Consider the following 22,690-nt stretch of genomic DNA (forward strand, 5'->3'; position numbering starts at 1 on the left):
GTTTTTCCAAAATTCAGACTTGTTTCCATCTATTCCCTTTTAACTTCTAAGTAGAAGTCCTTCAACTTTCAGACAGATCATGTCCATGTTAAATTGGAAAAGGAAATGGAAATGTAAATATTTAAAAGTTGCAGAGAGTGAGCACGTGTGGTTGGTGCAAGATGGTAATGTTCAACTGAATTCTCCGCCAGATCACTCGATGTTCAAAATTTTCTGCAAATACATTTAGCAACGTACTTGCAGCAATTCCAGCTACAGCTCTTCAGCGAACAACTCAACCGGACAATCAATTTGCACATTCCACAAAACCCCTTTTGCTGCTAAGGGCTAAGCTTTCTATTATTGTAGCTGGGATCCTCTTCGAACATTTTAAAATTATGCTGCATTTGACAGTCCAATGAACACAAAACATTACAAATAAGCAATTTTTGAGAAATATAAATACATAGAAACATGGATAGAAAATAGGAGCAGGACGAGGCCATTCAGCCCTTCGAGCATGCTCCGCCAGTCATTATGATCATGGCTGATCATCAACTTCAATACCTTGATCCCACCTTCCCCCCCCATATCCCTTGCTTCCTTTAGCCCCAAGAGCTAATCTAATTCCTTCCTGAAATTACACAACGTTTTGGCCTCAACTACTTTGTGATAGTGAATTCCAGATTCACCACTCTCTGGGTGAAGAAGTTTCTCCTCAGCTCAGTCTTAAAAGGTTTACCCCTTACCCTCAAACTATGACCCCTACTTCACGACTCCCCCACCATCAGGAACATTCTTTCTGAATCTACCCAGTCTAATCCTGTTAGAACTTTATACGTTTCTACGAGATCCCCTCTCACTCTTCCAAACTCCAACGAATATAATCCTAACCGGTTTAGTCTCATCTGACAGACCTGCCATCCCAGGAATCATTCCTTTGCTGCACTCCTTCCAGAGCAAGAACATCCTTCCTCAGAAAAGGACACCAAAACTGAACACAATACTCCAGGTGTGGCCTCACCAATGCCCGATACAATTGCAGTAAAATATCCCTATTCCTATACTCAAATGCTCTCGCCATGAAGGCCAACCTACCATTTGCCTTCTTTACCGGAATGCTTACTTTCAGCGACCGATGCACGAGGACACCAAGGTCTCGCTGAATATCCACCTCTCTCAATTTACACACATTCAAATAATAATCTGCCTTCCTATTTTTTCTAGCTTTCTATCCATCTCAAAACATTATCCGCAATCCCTCTGCTATGCGAGACCTTTTTGAAAGCCTTCTGAAAGTCTAAATAAACTACATCCACTGGTTCTCCCTAGTCAACTCAACGAGTCACATCTTCAAAGAATTCCAGCAGATTTGTTAAGCATATAGTGGCAAAGGGCGCAGTGGTTAGCACTGCTGCCTCACAGCACTGACTCGGGTTCGATGCCAGCCCTGGGTAACTGTCCGTGTGGAATTGGCACATTTTCCGCGTGTCTGCGTAGGTCCCACTCCCACAACCCAAAAACGTGCCTGGTAGCCGAATTGCCCCTTAATTGGAATTTTTTTTAATTTTTTTTTTAATATAATTTATTTTTTTTAAACTAGAGTACCCAATTCATTTTTTCCAATTAGGGGGCAGTTTAGCGTGGCCAATCCACCTACCCTGCACATAAGAACATAATAAGAACATAAGAACTAGGAGCAGGAGTAGGCCATCTGGCCCCTCGAGCCTGCTCCACCATTCAATGAGATCATGGCTGATCTTTTGTGGACTCAGCTCCACTTTCCGGCCCGAACACCATAACCCTTAATCCCTTTATTCTTCAAATAACTATCTATCTTTATCTTAAAAACATTTAATGAAGGAGCCTCTACTGCTTCACTGGGCAAGGAATTCCATAGATTCACAACCCTTTGGGTGAAGAAGTTTCTCCTAAACTCAGTCCTAAATCTACTTCCCCTTATTTTGAGGCTATGCCCCCGAGTTCACCCGCTTTCACTCGCCAGTGGAAACAACCAGCCCGCATCTATCCTATCTATTCCCTTCATAATCTTATATGTTTCTATAAGATCCCCCCTCACCCTTCTAAATTCCAACGAGTACAGTCCCAATCTACTCAACCTCTCCTCGTAATCCAACCCCTTCAGCTCTGGGATTAACCTAGTGAATCTCCTCTGCACACCCTCCAGTGCCAGGTACGTCCTTTCTCAAGTAAGGAGACCAAAACTGAACACAATACTCCAGGTGTGGCCTCACTAACACCTTATACAATTGCAACAGAACCTCCCTAGTCTTAAACTCCATCCCTCTAGCAATGAAGGACAAAATTCCATTTGCCTTCTTAATCACCTGTTGCACCTATAAACCAACTTTTTGCGACTCATGCACTAGCACACCCAGGTCTCTCTGCACAGCAGCATGTTTTAATATTTTATCATTTAAATAATAATCCCTTTTGCTGTTAGTCCTACCAAAATGGATAACCTCACATTTGTCCACATTGTATTCCATCTGCCAGACCCTAGCCCATTCACTTAGCCTATCCAAATCCCTCTGCAGACTTCCAGTATCCTCTGCACTTTTTGCTTTACCACTTATCTTAGTGTCGTCTGCAAACTTGGACACATTGCCCTTGGTCCCCAACTCCAAATCATCTATGTAAATTGTGAACAGTTGTGGGCCCAACACTGATCCCTGAGGGACACCACTAGCTACTGATTGCCAACCAGAGAAACACCCATTAATCCCCACTCTTTGCTTTCTATTAATTAACCAATCCTCTATCCATGCTACTACTTTCCCCTTAATGCCATGCATCTTTATCTTATGCAACAACCTTTTGTGTGGCACCTTGTCAAAGGCTTTCTGGAAATCCAGATATACCACATCCATTGGCTCCCCGTTATCTACCGCACTGTTAATGTCCTCAAAAAATTCCACTAAATTAGTGAGGCACGACCTGCCCTTGATGAACCCAAGCTGCGTCTGCCCAATGGGACAATTTCCATCTAGATGCCTCGCTTTTTCTTCCTTGATGATAGATTCCAGTATCTTCCCTACTACCAAAGTTAAGCTCACTGGCCTATAATTACCCGCTTTCTGCCTACCTCCTTTTTTAAAACAGTGGTGTCACGTTTGCTAATTTCCAATCCGCCGGGACCACCCCAGAGTCTAGTGAATTTTGGTAAATTATCACTAGTGCATTTGCAATTTCCCTAGCCATCTCTTTTAGCACTCTGGGATGCATTCCATCAGGTCCAGGAGACTTGTCTACCTTTAGCCCCATTAGCTTGCCCATCACTACCTCCTTGGTGATATCAATCCTCTCAAGGTCCTCACCTGTCATAGCCTCATTTCCATCAGTCACTGGCATGTTATTTGTGTCTTCCACTGTGAAGACTGACCCAAAAAACCTGTTCAGTTCCTCAGCCATTTCCTCATCTCCCATTATTAAATCTCCCTTCTAAAGGACCAATATTTACCTTAGCCACTCTTTTTTGTTTTATGTATTTGTAGAAACTTTTACTATCTGTTTTTATATTCTGAGCAAGTTTACTCTCATAATCTATCTTACTCTTCTTTATAGCTTTTTTAGTAGCTTTCTGTTGCCCCCTAAAGATTTCCCAGTCCTCTAGTCTCCCACTGATCTTTGCTACTTTGTATGTTTTTTCCTTCAATTTGATTATTAATCCCTTATTTCCTTAGATATCCACGGTCGATTTTCCCTCTTTTTACCGTCCTTCCTTTTTGTTGGCATAAACCTTTGCTGAGCACTGAAAAATCACTTGGAAGGTTCTCCACTGTTCCTCAACTGTTTCACTATAAAGTCTTTGCTCCCAGTCTACCTTAGCTAGTTCTTCTCTCATCCCATTGTAATCCCCTTTGTTTAAGCACAAAACACTAGTGCTTGATTTTACCTTCTGACCCTCCATCTGTATTTTAAATTCCACCATATTGTGATCGTTCCTTCCGAGAGGATCCCTAACTATGAGTTCCTGAATCAATCCTGTCTCATTACACAGGACCAGATCTAGGACCGCTTGTTCCCTCGTAGGTTCCATTACATACTGTTCTAGGAAACTATCGCGGATACATTCTATAAACTCTTCCTCAAGGCTGCCTTGACCGACCTGGTTAAAGCAATCAACATGTAGATTAAAATCCCCCATGATAACTGCTGTACCATTTCTACATGCATCTGTTATTTCTTTGTTTATTGCCTGCCCCACCATAATGTTACTATTTGGTGGCCTATAGATTACTCCTATCAGTGACTTTTTCGCCTTACTATTCCTGATTTCCACCCAAATGGATTCAACCTTATCCTCCATAGCACCGATGTCATCCCTTACTGTTGCCCGGATGTCATCCTTAAGTAACAGAGTTACACCACCTCCCTTACCATCCACTCTGTCCTTCCGAAAAGTTTGATACCCTCGGATATTTAACTCCCAGTCGTGACCATCCTTTAACCATGTTTCAGTAATGGCCACTAAATCATAGTCATTCACGATGATTTGCGCCATCAACTAATTTACCTTATTCCGAATACTACAAGCATTCAGGTAAAGTACACTTATGTTGGCTTTTTTAACCTCTGTTCTGAATCTTAACACCTCGATAAGTAACCTCTCCTAAGTTATATTTCCTCTTAACCTTTCTCCTAATTTTCCTTGTCGTTGAACCCATATCTTTGGGTTGTGGGGGCGAAACCCACGCAGACACGGGGAGAATGTGCAAACTCCACACGGACGGTGACCCAGAGCCGGGATCGCACCTGGGACCTCGGTACCGTGAGGCAGCAGTGCTAACCACTGCGTCACCGTGCTGCCCCCCCTTGGTGTTTCTTAACTTGACCCATACAGATTCTACATCATCTGTGCAAATATCCTTCCTCAGTATAGTACCAATATCTTCTTTAATCAACGATGCAACTCCGCCGCCTTTTCCTTTATCTGTCCTCCCTAAAAACAGAACAGCCTTCAATGTTTAGTTCCCCTCCTTGGTCACCTTGGAGCCATGTCTCCGTAATCCCAACTATATGATATACATTTACATCTATCTGCACAACTAATTCAGCCATTTTATTTCAAATGCTCCACGCGTTCAGGTACAAAACCTCAAGGTTAATCTTTTTTTTTTTTAAACTTTAGAGTACCCAATTATTTTCTTCCAATTAAGGGACACTTTGGCATGGCCAATCCACCGAACCTGCACATCTTTGGGTTGCGCGGGTGAAACCCACGCAGACACGGGGAGAATGTGCAAACTCCACACAGTGACCCAGGGCCAAGATCAAACCCGGGTCCTCAGCGCTGTAGACAGCAGTGCTAACCACTGTGTCACCATGCCGCCCTAAGGTTAGTCCTTGTAACATTCCTTATCCCGTCCCTACTTTTTTTTTTTATAAATAGTGTCATTATTTGACACAGGCCCTTGATTTCTCTGCACCTTTCATTTTTTTTAATATAAATTTAGTGTACCCAATACATTTTTTCCAATTAAGGGTCAATTTAGCGTGGCCAATCCACCTAACCTGAACATTTTTGGGTTGTGGGGGCGAAACCCACGCAGACACGGGGAGAATGTGCAAACTCCACACAGACAGTGACCCAGAGCCGGGATTGAACCTGGGACCTCGGCGCCATTGAGAACCCAAAGATGTGCAGCAGGGCTAACCCACTGCGCCACCGTGCTGCCCCTCTGCACCTTTCATGACCTCAGGCCATCCCAGTTGAGTTGAGGCACAGCAAGGTCACACCAGGAATTATGAAATGATTCTAGTTGAGGGATAAATATAGGTCAGGCCACTGGGAAGAACATACGGAAATTAAGTAGGCCATTTGGTCACCCAAACCTGTTACACCTTTGGATAAGATCATGACTGATCCATCTGTGTTTCAAGTTCTATATTCCCATCCATCCCAATAAAAATAAAAAAATGAAAATCGCTTATTGTCACAAGTAGGCTTCAAATGAAGTTACTATGAAAAGCCCCTAGTCGCCACATTCCGGCACCTGCTCGGGGAGGCTGGTACGGGAATTGAACCGTGCTGCTGGCCTGCCCTGGGCTGCTCTCAAAGCCAGCGATTTAGCCCTGTGCTAAACCAGCTTTCAAAGCCAGCGATTTAGCCCTGTGCTATGCCAGCCCCAATAACCTGGCACAGTGGTTAGCTCTGCTGTCTCTCAGCGCCAGGAACCCGGGTTTGATTTTGGCCTTGGGTGACTGTGTGTGTTTGCACTTTCTCCAGTGTCTGTTTTGCGGGTGCTCCGGTTTCCTCCCACAGTTCAAAGATGTGCAGGTTAGGGGGATTGGCCATGCTAAATTGCCCTTAGTGTCCAAAAATGTTAGATGGGGTTACTTGGTTTCTGGGGGTACGGTGGAGGTGTGGGCTTTGTGTAGAGTGCTCTTTCCAAGGGCCAGTGCAGACTCGATGGGCCGAATGGCCACCTTCTGCATTGTAAATTCTATGATTCAATGATTGGTGCAGACTCGATGGGCCAAATAGCCTCCTTCTGTACTGTAGAGATTCTAACCTTTGATTACCGTGCCTAACATGAATCTTACTTTGTATTGAGTCTGCATGGGTCTCACTCCACAGCCCATACCTTAAAAAAGTTCATTTTGGAGGAAGTCTGAACATGAAGTGATGGCCCCACCACCTCCACCGCCTTCTGAGGCTCAGTTCCAAAGTCATACAACCCTCAGAACAAAATTCTCTTAATCTCTGTCCTAAAAGGTGTATCCTAATTTTAAAACAGTGCCTCCTAGCTCTGGATTCACCCACAAGACACAACATCCTTTTATCGAGTCTAGATCATTTAAGATCTTATATACTTCAATCAAGTCATCCCTCACTCTTCTGTACCCCAGTGGAAACAAGCCCAGCCTGCCCAACCTTTCCTCATAAGCTCTTTCCAGTAAACCTACTCTGAACCACCTCAATGCATTAACATACTTCCTTAACTAAAGAGACCAAATCTGCGCACAATATTCAAATGAGCGGTCTCACCAATTCCCTGCATAACTAAAGCATAACATCCTTACTTTTATGTTGAATTCCTCTCATAATAAAAAAAAGCATTTCCTTAGCCTTAATTACTTGTTGTGCCTGCATATGAAAACTCCTCGATTCCTCTGCACCCCAGAATTCTGCAGCCATCCTCCATTCAAGCAATATTCTGCTCGTTATTCTTTCTACCGAAGTGAACATTTGGCATTTTTGCCACACCATTCTCCATCTGCCAAATTTTTGCCCATTCTCCCAACCTACCTATATCCGTCTGCAACCTAAAGTCGTCTTTACAACACACTTCCCTACCGATCTTTGTGTCATCTGCAAGCTTAGCTTCTGTGCTTTCACTCCCCTCATCCAAGTCATTGATATAAATTGCAAAAGGTTGAGGTCCCAACACAGACCCTCCTCTGCTCTTCAAAATATTCACCTCAGATAAGGCAGACCTCAGTTTAGCATCACGCCCAGAAGACAGCATCTCTGACAGTACAACACTCCCTCGGAACTGCACCAAAATGTCATTCTCTCAGTGGAAATACCTTGTCCAAGAAACTGAGCAAGGTACACAAGAATGCTGGCCTAATAGGTCAAGCTAGGTTCTTAAGTAAGTACCAAAATCCCAGACGTTAACAACGGTTTTAATGTTAAATATTTATATTCATAAACTTTGCAATATGCATATTTTTTAAAAAATGTAGAATATCCAATTCTTTTTTTCCCAATTAAGGGGCAATTTAGCATGGCCAATTTCACCTATCCTGCACATCTTTTTGGGTTGTGGGGGGTGACACAGCATAAGCTAAGTAGCTGCCCTAAAACTCCAAAACCTAAAAGTACCGTCACACTGGAACCACTCGGGTGGGCCACCTTTTTGAAGCGCTGCTCAGCATTTCGCTGCAAACTTGTGGCTGGCTTGGTCCTTTTCCAACCTTTTTGTTATTGAACTGGAGTCACCCAGAGCCTCACTGAGTAAGGACTACACATTCCCTTCCCCAAAGTTAGCAAATTGTTTTTTTCCCCCAAAAGATAGTTCATCAGAATCACGGTCACTTTGGAATGGCAGGCAAACAGGGTAAACCTAGCACGGTGGCCACTAGTGGCTGCGTGAAAACAGTTGCGACTTCAACCATGATGCTTCACATGGCTGAAAAACTGGAGCATTTACATGTGTCACAGACATAGATTGATGCAAATGGGAGCAGGAGGAGAACCATGCTCTCTTGCACCGCATTAGTTGTCAAAAGCTTACCAAATGCTTTTGTAGTTTCTACCAATTTCATTGTGAATGTTTGGCCTTTCGGTAACTCCTTCAGCATCTTGGCCACTTCATAATGTCGACAACCCACCACGTCCTGACCATTGATCGATTCGATGTGATCGCCAATGAGGATTACTTTAACTCGGTCGATGATGCTGTTATCTTTAATGCGCTGGAAAAGGAGAGAGAGAGAGAGAGAGAGAGAGTTAGTGTACGCTCAAACAGTTAGGGAAAAGCAGCAAGGACTTGCTTCCAAGGATCTACACCAAAAACACAGCTATGGGGGTGCTGACAGACCCAATATACCTGCTACATTTTTGCTATTACTTAATGGGTAAATACAACACCGAGATCATCTGTGCTCCTCCAACGAAAGCCGCTTGCGTAACTCCAATCTCCATCACTCCACCAAGTTGTTGTCGTCAATAAGGATGCATTGTTTTAAGTTGGAATAATTCTCTGTAAAATCTTCTCGCTAGAAGACACCATGGTGGTCGATCATTAATGATGTTAAAATTCTGTCTGATGCCTCAGTTGACGGAAGTACTGCCCAGTGTACCGTATTTTCTTTCTGAACATTTGAGGTCAAGGCAGGGCCACATTTAATACCTTCTCTCCTGCTTCACTTCTGCAGCTCGTCCAAACAGATTCCCTCCCTCACTCGCTGCTCTGCCCAACATAGATTCAGTTTCAGGAGGAGCAAGGGTGGAAGGGAAGTAATCTGTAATTGGAGGAGCTGGAACAGCAAGGATGGGAGACAAAGAATTTGAGATTGGAGGAGCAACACCTCACAGATTCTGTCTCTCCCAGCTCGCTGCACCTCCAATCAAACTCTGTATTGTTTCTCCACTCTCGCAGATGCCTGCAATTATTCAGCCCAGGATAATGGAGGAGCCAGAGGAAAAATAATATTGAATGCCTTTCTTGAAGTTTTCACTTGGCCTCGTTTATCAGGGGCGACATTATAGAATCATAGAATTTTAAGTGCAGGAGGCCATTTGGCCCATCGGGTCTGCACCGGACCTTGGAAAGAGCACCCTACTTAAAGCTCACGCCTCCACCCTATCCCCGTAACCCCACCTCACCTTTTAGACACAAAGGGGCAATTTAATATGGCCAATCCACCTAACTTGCACATCTTTGGACTGTGGGAGGAAACCAGAGCACCCGGAGGAAACCCACAGAGACACGGGGAGAAAATGCAAACTCCACAGTCACCCGAGGCCAGAATTGGACCTGGGTACCTGGAGCTGTGATGCAGCAGTGTTAACCATGCCACCCTTGACATTGCAAGGGTGGATTTGCCCACTGACCCTGGAGGGGTATAGGAGGCTATTCCAGCAATTGGGGCATGGGCAACATCAGGCACGGCCACCAATAGTGGAGCAATTGAAATTGGATATGAACAAGAGGCCAGAATTAGAGGAGCACAGATATCTCCAAGAGTTGTGGTGCTGGAAGAGATCAGAGAGATAAGTGAGGGATTTGAAAACAACACAGGACTTTGTGCATGCTAAACAGAAGCAGCATGCAACAGACAGAGCAACCAGTGAATCAAATAAAAGAACTGTAGCCCAGTTGTGAATGGTAGTGGATAATTAAAACAAACTGGAGGCGGTGGCTCCAAAAACATCCTCAATAATGAGGGAGTGCAGTGCATCAGTGAAGCATTTGCAACCATCTTCAACCAGAAGTGTTGAACGGATGATCCCCCTCAGCCTGCTCCCGAGGTCCCATCATAGATGGTAGGCTTCAATCAATTCAGTTCAATCCACAGGATATCAAAAAATGGCTGAAGACATTGGATACAGCATCATTCTCACAAGGTGGCACGGCAGAGCAGTGGTTAGCATTGCTGTCTCACGGCACGAGGACCCGGGTTCGATCCTGGCCCTGGGTCACTGTCCGTATGGAGTTTGAACATTCTCCCAGTGTATCACCCCCACAACCAAACCAAAGATGTGCCGGCTAGGTGGATTGGCCACACTAAAATGCTACACTCTTATTCAAAAAAGGGTGTAAAGATGAACCCAACAATTACAGGCAGGTCAGTTTAACGTCAGTGGTGGGGAAACCTCCAGAAACAATCACTCCGAACAAAATTAATAGTCGCTTGCGCAAATGTGCATTATTAAGAAAAGCCAGCATGGATTCATCAAGCAAGCAGGCTAAGTGGATTGGCCACACTAAATTGCCCCTTAATTGGAAAAAATAATTAGCTATTCCACACTCCTCACAGTCATCAGCAAAGTAATGCAAAGTGTCATTGACAGCGTAATTAAACAGCAGTTACTTAGCAACAATCTGCCCACTGATGCTCTGTTTGTGCTGTCAAGCTTTGGTCCAAATATAGACAAAAGAGCCAAAATGAGTGACTGCCCTAGACATTTGGTGTGTGGAATCAAGCAGCCCAAGCAAAATTGAAGTTGAAGTCTAAATTGGGGTTCCAGTACATGTACGTGAATGCATGGAGCATGGTAAATAAGACAGTCAAGTTACAGATGCAGATTGCCATGTGAAAATACAATATTGTGGCTATAACAGAGACTGGTTCAATGTAGGGAAGGGTTGGGTATTAAATATTCCAGGATAGAAGGTGTTCATGAAAGAAGAAGGGTTGTCAGTATTAAGGAGAACATTAACGTGTTGAAGAAAGAGGATGTCCCAGAGGGATCAAAGTTACTTGGCTAGAGCGAAGGAACAAAAAAAAGGTGCAATTGCATTGCTCAGTATAGTCCACAGGCCATCAGCCAAATGGGCAAGATGTAGAGGAACAGATTTGAAAGGAAATTACAGAGGTGCGGGAATTATAATGGTTCTATTGAAAGGCTTTAATTATCTGAAGAGAGATTCGGACAGTCGTGGTGTAAAGGGCCAAGATGGGCACGGGTTCCTGGAGTCTGTTCAGGAAAAGTTTCTACAGCAGCATGTTTCCACTCCGACGAGAAAGGAGGCATTTCCAGACCTGGTTCTTGGGAATGAGATGGGCCAATTGGACCAAGTGTCAGTAGGAGAATGTTTATGGGACAGTGTCACCGATTTAGGTTGGTAGGTTATGGAAATGGACAAGGAACAATCCAGATTAAGAATAATTCACAGAGGGAAAGCCAATTTCAGTGGGGGGGAAACATGGTTGAGGTAAACATGAGAGAGCGAGAGCAGAAATTGTGGAGGCACGAGCCAAAATTCTCCCATCTTCCTTATACTCAAGGGTAGTGCCAGAGGACATGAGAAATGCAAATGCTACACTCTTAGTCAAAAAAGGGTGTAAAGATGAACCCAACAACTACAGGCAGGTCAGTTTAACGTCAGTGGTGGGGAAACCTCCAGAAACAATCATTCCGAACAAAATTAATGGTCACTTACGCAAATGTGCATTATTAAGAAAAGCCAACATGGATTCATCAAGCAAGCCGGAGGACAGGAAGAAATTTAAAATTCAGCAAAGGAGGACAAAAGGTTTAATACGGAAGGGGAAAATAGAATGAGAGAGTAAGCTTGCAGAAAACAAAAACTGACTGCAAAAGCTTCTATAGATATGTGACGAGAAAAAGACTGGTGAAGATAAATGTAGGTCCCTTAGTTAGAATCAGGTGAATTCATAATGGGCAACAAAGAGATGGCAGACCAGTTGAACAATTACTTTGGGTTGGTCTTCACTGAGGAGGACACAAATAACCTTCCGGAAATTCTAGGAGACAGAAGGACTAGCATGAAGGAGGAATGGAAGGAAATCCTCAATAGTCAGGGAATTATATTGGGAAATTGATGGGATTAAAACTCCCCAGGGTCCCCAGGGCCTGATGCTCGGCATCCCAGAGTATTTAAGGAAGTGGCCCTAGAATAGTGGATGCATTGGTGATCCTTTTCCTGCATTCTCCAGACTCTGGACGAGTTCCAATGAATTGGAGGGTAGCTAATGTAACCCCATTTTTTAAAAAAGGAGGCAGAAAAAACGGGGAATTATAGACCGGTTAGCCTGACATCAGTGTTGGGGAAAATGTTGGAGTCAATTATAAGGATGAAATAACTGACCATTTGGAAGGTGGGGACAGGATCGGTCCAAGTCAGCATGGATTCACAAGGGAAATCATAGAGTGGAGAATATGTTGTGTATCTGGACTTGCAAAAGTTTTTGACAAAGGCCCACACAAGAGATTAGTGAGCAAAGTTAAAGCTCATGGTATTGGGGGTAATGTATTGACATGGATAAAGAACTGGTTGGCAGGCAGGAAGCAGAAAGTGCGATTAAACGGGTCCTTTTCAGAGCGGCAGGCAGTGACTAGTGGGGTACTGCAGGGTTCAGTGCTTGGACCCCAGCGGTTCACAATATACATTAATGATTTGGACAAAGGAATTGCATGCAATATCTCCAAATTTGCAGATGACACTAAGCTGAGTGGCAGTGTGTGCTTTGAGGAGGATTCAAAGAGGCTGCAGGGTGACTTCGACAGGCTGGCAGAGTGGGCGAATACAATATAATATGGGCAAATGTGAGGTTATCCACTTCAGTGGCAAAAACAGGAAGGTTGATTATCTGAATGGTGGCAGTTTAGGAAAAGGGAAGTGCAACGTGACCTGGGTGTCATGGTGGAACAGTTGCTGAAGGCTGGCATACAGGTACAGCAAGTGGTGAGGAAAGCTAATGGCATACTGGCCTTCATGGTGAGAGGACTCGAATATAGGAGTTGGGGTGTCTTGCTGCAGTTATACAGAGCCTTGGTGAGGCCTCACCTTGACTGTTACGTGTAGTTTTGGTCTCCCAGTTTGAGGAAGGACATTCTTGCTATTGAGGGTGTTCAGCGAAGGTTCACCAGGCTAATTCCCGGGATGACGGGACTGACATATGAAGAAAGACTGGGTCGACTGGTCTTGTACTCAGTGCAGTTTAGAATAATGAGAGGGGATCTCATCGAAACATATAAAATCCAGATGGGACTGGACAGGCCAGGTGCAGGTTGAATGTGCCCGATGTTGGGGACGTTCAGAACTAAGGGTCAGAGCCTGAGAATAAGGGATAAGCCATTCAGGACTGAGATGAGAAAGAACTTCTTCTCTCAGAGAGTTGCAAACTTGTGAAATTTTCTACCACAGAAAGCTGTTGGGGCCAGTTTGTTGGATATATTCAAGGGGGAACGGGATGTGGCCCTTGCAGCTAAAGAGAGAAAGGGGTATTGAATGGTGGTGCAGGCTCGAAGGGCCGAATGGCCTACTCCTGCACCTATTTTCAATGAAAATTGCATTTAACGAACTTGGGAGATTTTTTTTTCTTTAAATTTCGAGCACCCAATTATTTTTTTTCCAATTAAGGGGCAATTTAGCGTGGCCAATCCACCTAACCTGCACATCTTTGGGTTGTGGTGCTCAGACCCACGCAGACACGGGGAGAATGTACAAACTCCACATGGACAGTTACCCAGGGCTGGGAACGAACCCGGGTCCTCACCACCATGCTGATCAGGATCCTAACCCACCCTATTACTTATGTTCATATGGATTCTGTTTTTTTGCACCTTGTCATTTGGCATGCTTTTTAACGAACATATCTGGAGCACTAATGGAGAGAGATAGTTGTACAATAATCTGTAACTAGTCTCTTATTGCCACTAGATGGCAATGCAGTACATATTTACACCGATATCACGGTGTGGTGGACCCCGACAGACACAATAATGAAATATTTAATAAACCTGCATTCAGGCTTTACTTTGGGAGGAGCGCAAAACAAGAATGCCTTCTTCCTATTTAGCTCTGTTTAACCACGCCAACAGTGCCCAACCAAGCAATGTAGCTTCATGTCCGACCCTTCCCATGTCAATAAAGATTATGGAAAAATGGGGGAGGATGGCGCAAGTGGGCATACAGATGGAATGCTGCCTTCCAAATGATTTGGCTTTTAACTGAAGAGACATGAAGAAGTGTGACAGTTTCAGGGTGGTTAGGAGGCTGTATTGATACATAAACAACATGGGCATGGGATGCCCTGGAAGATGACATGTCAAAAGGAATATGTATTAGTGTGTTAGGAAAGTAACATGCACAGGAGTGTTAGACGGCCTTTGGCAGTTCCGTAAATGACTTCACCTAAAGGATTTTATTGATGGATACCGCGTGGTGTGTAAAACTGAAGTCATTGACGGGGTCAGGAAAGGAACATTAGATAATGTAGAAGCAGAACAGGGTTGTGAAGGAACAACCTGGAAAATGGTTGTCAAAAAGAGAGATCTCTAAATTCACAGACCTGCCTTGCAGTGATTGCACTGGTAACATGTTGATTCTTCAGTGCTGTTTGTGAAGTACATATTTGTCAATTACTTATCATATGCTTAATAAATCTGTGAATATCTACCTGGATGACAGTGCACTTTCGAAGTTACTCTGCAACTAACTACATGCATCCCCAGACATCCTAATCCATTCTACGACTCAACCAAGTAGCAAAATTGTTCCAACCAAAACACACAAAAAAGGTCATTACTCAGGGCAAACACAGAGCAATAATGATTTCCTTCCCGTTGCCAACATTGTGCAGAGTGTTTATTCTGTCAACAATAGCCTCCTGGCTGGCGTTTTTTTTTTAAACTTTGTCGACTGCCTTTGGAAACGCACACACCCACACCCAACCCTTCTGACACTTCCCTTCCGTCGGAAACCAACATTTAATTCCCAGTCACTTAAGTTTGTAGCTGGGTGCTGTTTTTTATTAAATTTAGAGCATCTCCTTAGCACTTTGAAAAAGTATTTTACATCTAACCCAAAGACCAGTCTTTTAATTTCAGGTTTTATCATGGAATATTATAACACTGGGGTCGCCATTCAGCCCACCGTGCCTGCGGCACTTCTGAGAATGAACTATCCAGTTGGTCTCCCTTGCTCTTTCCCTGTAGCCTTGGTAACCATATCTTTTTCAAGCATGTGTCTAATTCCCTTCTTAAAGTCACTATTGAATCTGCTCCCACTACACTTTCAGGCAGTGCATTCCCGATTATGATAATCCACTACGTTTAAAAAAACATTCTCGTCTCCACTCTGGTTTCTTTGCTTTAGTTGGTCTCCTCTTTTAACACACAATCCCAACCTTCTGTTGGCTTAAATTTCTGAAATGCAGTTGTTAGAAAAGTGAATGTGTAATCCAAGTTCCACTTCAGACAGCTAAATCCAGATAACATTCTAGTCTAGGGCATCATGCAACAAAAACGGCTCGACAGCCAACCAAGAATGACACTGCCATGCATTGGGTTACCATCATTAAGCTAAATAAAGTTTGCTGATATTTGCACAAGTACAAAGCACACGAACAATCTTCCCAAGATCGTAACGTTTATATAGCACTGTCACCTCAGGCTGGATACGGAGGCAAATAGGCAAAAATGTAAACCTTTTGAGAGGTGAAGTGGGCTTTTACTCTCATGTTCTTTACCCTGTCACTACCAGCATGACAGAATCTGCAGCTCAAACTTGTAACAAAAATTTTTTTTTTTTTTAAATAAAAAGACCTTTTTTTTCTCCAAATAATTTATGGGATGTGGGCATCATTGACTCGGCCAGTATTTACTGCCCATCCCTAATGGCCCTTAAATTGGTGGTACGGTGCCTCCTTCAACTGTAGCAGTCCATGTAGCCGGGCACAGTGTTGTGAGGGTAGGAATTCCAGGATTTTGACTCAGCGACAGTGAAGGAATGACAGGCGATATATTTCCAAGTCAGGACGGTGTATAACTTGGAGGGGAACCTCCAGGTTGTGGTGTCCCCATATGCCTGTTGTCTTTCTCAATGATAGCGGTCATGGGGTTGGAATGTGCTGTCAAAGGAACCTTTGTGATTTACTGCAGTGCATCTTGTAGACGGTACACACGGCTGCCACTGTTCATTGGTGGTGGAGAGGGTGAATGCTTGCAGATGGGGTGCCAATGAAATGAGCTTTGTCCTGGATGATGTCGAGCTTCTTGAGTGTTGTTGGAGCTACACTTATCCAGACAAGTGTAGAGCAATCCATCACGCTCCTGACTTGTGCCTTGTAGATGGCAGTCAGGCATTCGGGAGCTGGGGGTATAATTTACTCACCACTGGATTCCGAGCCTCTGACCTGCTCTTGCAGTACTTAAATAGGTGGCCCAGTTCAGTTTCTGGTCAATGGTATCTCGCAGGGTGTTGATAGTAGGGGATTTAGGACGGTAATGCCATTGAAGGTCAAGGGGCAATGGTTAGATTCTCTCTCGTTGGTGATGATTATTGCCCGGCATATATGCACCACAAATGCTACTTGCACTTGTCAGCCCAAGCCTGGAAATTATCCAGGTATTGCTGAATTTGGACATGCTTCAGAATCTGAGTTACCGCAAAGGTGCAGTCATCAGCAAACATCCCCACTCCTGACCTTATGATCCCAGCTCTGGGTCACTGACTGTGGAGTTTGCACATTCCCCCAGTGTTTGCATGAGTTTCGCCCATACAACCCAAAGATGTGCAGGGTAGGTGGATTGGCCACGCTGTATTGCCCCTTAATTGGAAAAGAAATAATAGGGTACTCTAAATTTTTTTTTAAATTGATGAAAGGGAGGTCATTGATGAAGCAGCTCAAGATGGTTGGGCCGAGGACACTGCCCCGAGGAACTCCTGCAGTGAGGTCCTGGGCTGAGATGATTGATCATCAAACCATTCATATTTAAATACGATTCTCTGAATATGGGTATCACCAGCAAGGCTAGAACCGATTGCCCATCCCTCGTCGGTCTTGAGGTGGTGTAATGGACCGTCTTCTGGAACCGCTTCATTCTGTGTGAGGGTACTGCTGTTAGAATCCCTCAGTGCAGAAGTAGGACATTTGGCCCATCAAGTCTGTACCAACCTTCTGAAAGAGCACTCTACCTAGACCCACTCCCTCACCCCATCGCCGTAATCCCACACATTGATCATGGCCAATCCACCTGACCTGCACATCTTTGGACTGTGGGAGGAAACCGGAGCACCCGGAGGAAACCCACGCAGACTCCCACGTGAACATGCAAACTCCACACAGCCAGTCACACAAGACCTGAATCGAATCCCGGTCCCTGGCGCTCAAAGAAGCAGTGCTAACCACTGTGCTAAGTTCCCGGATTTTACCCAGCAACCATGAAGTAACAGCGATATACATCCAAGCCAGGATGGTGTGCAATGTGCAGATGGTGGCGCTCCCACCTTCCTTTCAAAGGTCACACCATTATTCACCAATAATGCAAGATTAAAATTAAAGACCAATTACCCTGCTGACAACAGCAGATGTTCCATTTGCTTTATCGGGCGAAGAAAAAGCCCACCCCCACAGAGAAAAAAACTGCAAGAATTTTGCAATATTACTGTTCCAAACCCGACTGCCACTTTCTCAGATATAGAACTGAAACCTACTTTAATGAAAGCAAATCCTGCTCCGTTGTCAGTTATAGTCAATCCCAGAGCATCTTCTGCTTTAAATACGTCTACTTCTTTCTTCAGGCCCTTTGTGTGTGCAAAAATAAAATCTTCCAGGCCAATCTGTCCCCCGAGGAGCTTGTCCATGTCAATTCTGTGAGTATTCAATGTGCAGAACAGAATCTGTGGAGGAAAAAAAACATTCATTGTGAATATAGAAAGACAGGGATCCTATCTTACAGGATGACACTGGTCACTCGTGAGCTGAATATTTCCAGCATTGGGGTCATATAATAAATCCCAACCCATTCAGCCTTTTCAACTCTTGAACGGATCCTAATTCCTTTACTCCACCATTGCCGACGGTGCTTTTAGCTATCCAGCTGGCAAGCTACGGAATTACCTTTATTTTAAATCCCATCCTTAAAGTTACAAAGACAATGCACAGAGTGGACTGGCAAACCCTTAATTCATCTCAATGCTGCTCCAAAAAACAATTCAAATTCCAACCAATTAATTAATGGTCTCCAGAAGGGAGATATACAAGATCCAAGATGACCAGAAAAGGCATCACACCTCATCTTGGGCTTGATCTTGACCAAAAGGCCGTTAAGAGATTAGAATTCCCTCGCTTAATTCCATTTTTAAGCAGCCTCTTATAGCCTATTTTATAACCAAGATTTTGGTCAGGTGTTGTCGTACCTCCTTCTATGGCTTGGTGTCAGTTTTGTCTGATGACACATGTGGGAGTGGTTTTACTTTGTTAAAAATGTTATTGTACAGGAGGCCATTTTGCCCATCATGACCATATAAGCTCTCAGCAAAATCAACTCATTTAACCTCACTGCCCTGCCTTTACCCCGTCGCCCAGAAATTGTTTTTGCCTTATTAGATAATCATCTAATTCTTTTTTTTTTTTTGAATGCCTCGATTGAGGCTGCCTCCACCACACCCTCAGGCAGTGCATTCCAGGTTGGAAAGACTCACTGGATAGAAAAACTCATGTTGCCGTTGTTTTTCTTGCCAATCATCTTAAATTAGTCTCTTCTGGTTCCTGATCTTTGGTATAGGTCACTGAACTGGTAAACCACAAACCTAAAGCAATCCTCTGAGGTTCTAGGTTTGAATCTCACCACGGTTAAGATAAAAAAAATCATCCTGTGGAAGGCGTGTGTGAGCTGAAAGATTTGGGGGAGATAGTGCCATAGTGGTATTGACACCAGACTATAATCTAGAGACTATGGGTGATGCTCTGGGGCCAGGGTGCAAACCCCAACACAGATGACAAAATTTGAATCCAATAAAAGTCTGCCAATGGGAACTGTTTCTCCATCTTATCTTGTCCAGCCCTCATGTTTTGAACACCTCCATCAAATCTCTTTGGCACGGTGGTACAGTGGTTAACACTGCTGCCTCACAGCGCCAAGGACCCGGCTTCGATCCCAGACCACTGTCCATGTGGAGTTTGCACATTCTCCCCATGTCTGCGTGGTTCTCACCCGTACAACCCAAAAAGATGTGCAGGTGGAATGGCCACACTAAATTGCTCCTTAATTGGGAAAAGAAAAAATTGATAAAAGAGAGAAAAAAAAATATTTTCTGCACTCTTTTTAGCTTCATCACATTCTTCTTAAAAGTGTGATGCCCACAAATGTGATGCCCCAATACTCCAGCTGAGGTCAAACCAGTACTTTTTTTTATAAAAAAAAGAATAGAATTTCATACATCACTTACATACAAATTAGGAGTTCACCAATCTGCCATTCAAGATGATCATGGCTGACCCGACTCTGGCCTCAACTCCACATTCCTGCTTTGCTTCCACACGCTAGGCCGCTATTTATAAAATCCACAATCTCGTATGCTTTATTTATTACCTTCACAACTTCAATTGCCACCTGCAATGATTTTACACATCAACCTCCAGGTCCCTCTGCTCCTGTCCCCCCTTTTTACAATTGCACCCTTTATATTGCCTCTCTTCGTTCTTCCTTTTAAAATGACTCCGTCCAAATTTGTTTTTGTATCTGACCAGAACAGTGGAGGAATTTAGGATAGTGATCAGCGAGTGGCACTTTTGCCTCATGAATGCGGAGTTCAAATGCATTTGAACACACAAAATGAGGCTGACCATCCAGTATGAGGAAGTGTCTGTTCAGAGTCCTATCTAATGTTAGCACTGGACAGGAAGATCCCAGAATGGAACACTAGCTCAAAAGAATTATAGAATGTGGAGGAACAGAGTTCCAGGACCGTTAATTAGATTTCACAAAATAATAACAGTTAACAATCATGAAAAAGTTGGATGATACAATATACCTTCACTCCCCCTTAGTTTAACAATTACACACAGGTTTGAGGATTAACATAGATTGCGAAGTACATCTTAATCTACAACGGTCTTATTAACAGTCCCTTTTAAGCACATAAGATGACTGTGTCAAATACATAAACTCTGCTCTGAACCCAAGTTAGTGTCTCCTCAGAATCCCCCCAGATGATGGACACGAGCGTTTTCAAATTCTACTCCCAAAACACACTTTAAAATATATCTCATTATAATGCTTTCCCTTAGTGGTTTGCAATCCAAAATCCAGACCAGATTTTGCAAACGGTACTGTTTAAACAAAACCTTCGCTCCACTTTTAACACTAAATCCAGTCCAGGATTGTACCCCTTTAGGATTTGACTGCTGTGCACCATCACCACGACAAAGTAATGCAAATGTTTCTAGTAACTAATGCATTGCAGTTACATTTGCCTGATGCTTTGGTAATTCTATCGAATTAAATTAACAATGAGCTGATTTGGATCCCAGATTTGGACACCTTCATATTTTGTTTTATTTTGTTTTTCCTGGGATGTAGGTTCACTGGCTAGGCCAGTATTTGTCACCTAGCCCTAAATGACCTTGAACTGTATGGCTTGATAGGCCATTTAAGAATTAACCATGTTGCTGTCGGTTTGGAGTCTAACATGGCCCTGAAACTCAAGGGACAGGTTAAACGGTAAATCTGGCCTGTGCCGTAATTGAAATCCTAGAAGCTTGCACTGAACATAATTAACCGAGACACATGCGCTGATCACTGCTGGCAATTGTGATACACTACTTAGAAATATAACGCCCCACCAATCTCATGGTTCATAATGCAAAAGGGAGGCTGTGGCAGAGTGGTATTGTCACTGGACTAGCAATCCAGAGACCCCAGGTAATGCTCTGGGGACCTGGATTCAAATCCCACCAGGGCAAATGGGGAAGTTTGAGTTCAACAAAAACCTGGAATTTTAAAAAAGCCCAATTATGACCATGAAACCATTGTCGATTGCAGAAGGAAGTCTGTTGTCCTTACCTGGTCTGGCCTGTGTGTGACTCCAGCAATGTGGTTGACTCGGAGACGCCCTCAGGGATGGGCAATAAATGCAACATCCTGTCTTTCATGTAATTCTTTTTTAAAGCTGTTTCCTTGCTTTCATTAATTTTGACAAGTTCCAGCATTTCCTTTAATGTCAGGGATATTATCCTTTTCCTTCATGAAGAAGGGAAGTAGCAATTCAACAAATCTGATATTTCCTTATTTTCAGTTACCAGTATCTTTTTTTTTAATAAAAAGAGCATACATTACAATCGACTTCCTCCAAAGGCAGTCCAAAAAAATTGTGTTAATCTTCATATCTCTCCACAATTTTAACTTTGCATATTGTACTAGATAGAGCCCCCAGTCCTCTGTATCTACACTATTCTCTGCACTCTTAACTTCTTTTCTTTCAGTTTTATATTATCTCATCTCTTTAGTCAACCTTGGGCTATATTATTTAGTGTACAAAGCTCTCTCCCCTTCGGCGTATATACTGGTCCCACATTAAACCAAATGCTTTTTTCCAACACATTCCACTATTTGCATATTTAACCCATTCCCGTTTACGGTTGTCTGTTGCAGCGTCACACAATTCAAGTTAACCTGGAAACTGCAAATACAAAAGCAGGATGCTCAGAGAAACACACTCAGGTCAGACATCATCAGTGGAACAAGGAAAAGATTTACGGCCTTCTGTCTAAAAGGCTCTGGGACAAATCCTTACCATAATCTTCTAATATGGGAGGCTTCAGTTAGGGAAAAGGTGTAATTCGACCCTCGGGCTAGGTTTAATTATCCATGATAACTTCATTGATGATGAGGCCCTTGTTCACATGTGAACAGAAATTCTGGCGGGGGATGAAGAGAGGGTCAATGAGAGCTGACCTGTCAGCAGAGTCCAAGGGATCAACAGTGAGGGGGAAAGTTGGATTGTTTTTTCTTAAGAGTCAGATTTGTCAGGTGTATGGAGGTACAGCGAAAAGCATTGTTCTGTGTACAGCCCAGGCAGATCATTCCATTCATGAAAAACGTAGGACATATGATAAATACACAATGTAAATACATAGACATTGGGTTAAGCATATGGAGTGTAGTGTTACAACAGTAAAAACGCACAGAGAGATCAGTTCAGTCCATAAGAGGGTCATTCAGGAGCTAGGTAACAGTGGAGAAGCAGTTTTTAAAATCTGTTAGTGCATGTTCTCAGACTTTTGTATCTTCTGCCCGATGGAAGAAGTTGAGAGAGCGAATAACTCAAGATAGATGGGAGGGGTCTTTGATTATGCTGCCCGTTTTCCCAAAGCAGCGGAAGGTGTAGACAGAGTCAATGGATGGGAGGAGGGTTTGTGTAATGGTCTGGGCTGTGTTCACGACTCTGAAGTTTCTTATGGTCTAAGGTCGAGCAGTTGTTATACCAAGCTGTGATGCAGCCAGATCGGATGCTTTCTTCAGTGCACCTGTAAAAGATGGTAAAAGTCCGTGTGGACATGTCGAATTTCCTTAGTTTCCTGAGCAAGTACAGGCGCTGTTGTGCTTTCTTGGTCATTGGGTGTACCAGGACAGATTGTTGGTGATGCGCACACCTCGGAATTTGAAGCTGTCACCCATCTCCATCCTGACATCATTGATGCAGACAGGGGTGTGTACAATACTTTACTAACTTTGCTTCCTCAAGTCAATGACCAGCTCCTT

General features: G+C 43.6%; 1 protein-coding gene across 3 annotated transcripts in view; it reads right to left on the minus strand.

Moving 5' to 3' along the window:
* Window positions 1–22,690, minus strand: part of gipc2 (GIPC PDZ domain containing family, member 2) — an 84,314-nt gene that overhangs the window by 12,533 nt on the left and 49,091 nt on the right. For all 3 annotated transcript variants that reach the window (XM_072510387.1, XM_072510386.1, XM_072510388.1), the window contains exons 2-3: window positions 17,640–17,825; window positions 8,244–8,424 (exon numbers count right to left, since the gene is read on the minus strand). In XM_072510387.1, coding sequence (XP_072366488.1) covers window positions 8,244–8,424; window positions 17,640–17,825 — 367 coding nt within the window. The remainder of the gene's footprint in view (window positions 1–8,243; window positions 8,425–17,639; window positions 17,826–22,690) is intronic.

Source organism: Scyliorhinus torazame, chromosome 7 (genome assembly GCF_047496885.1).
Source record: "Scyliorhinus torazame isolate Kashiwa2021f chromosome 7, sScyTor2.1, whole genome shotgun sequence".
In the NCBI taxonomy this organism is placed as follows: domain Eukaryota; kingdom Metazoa; phylum Chordata; class Chondrichthyes; order Carcharhiniformes; family Scyliorhinidae; genus Scyliorhinus; species Scyliorhinus torazame.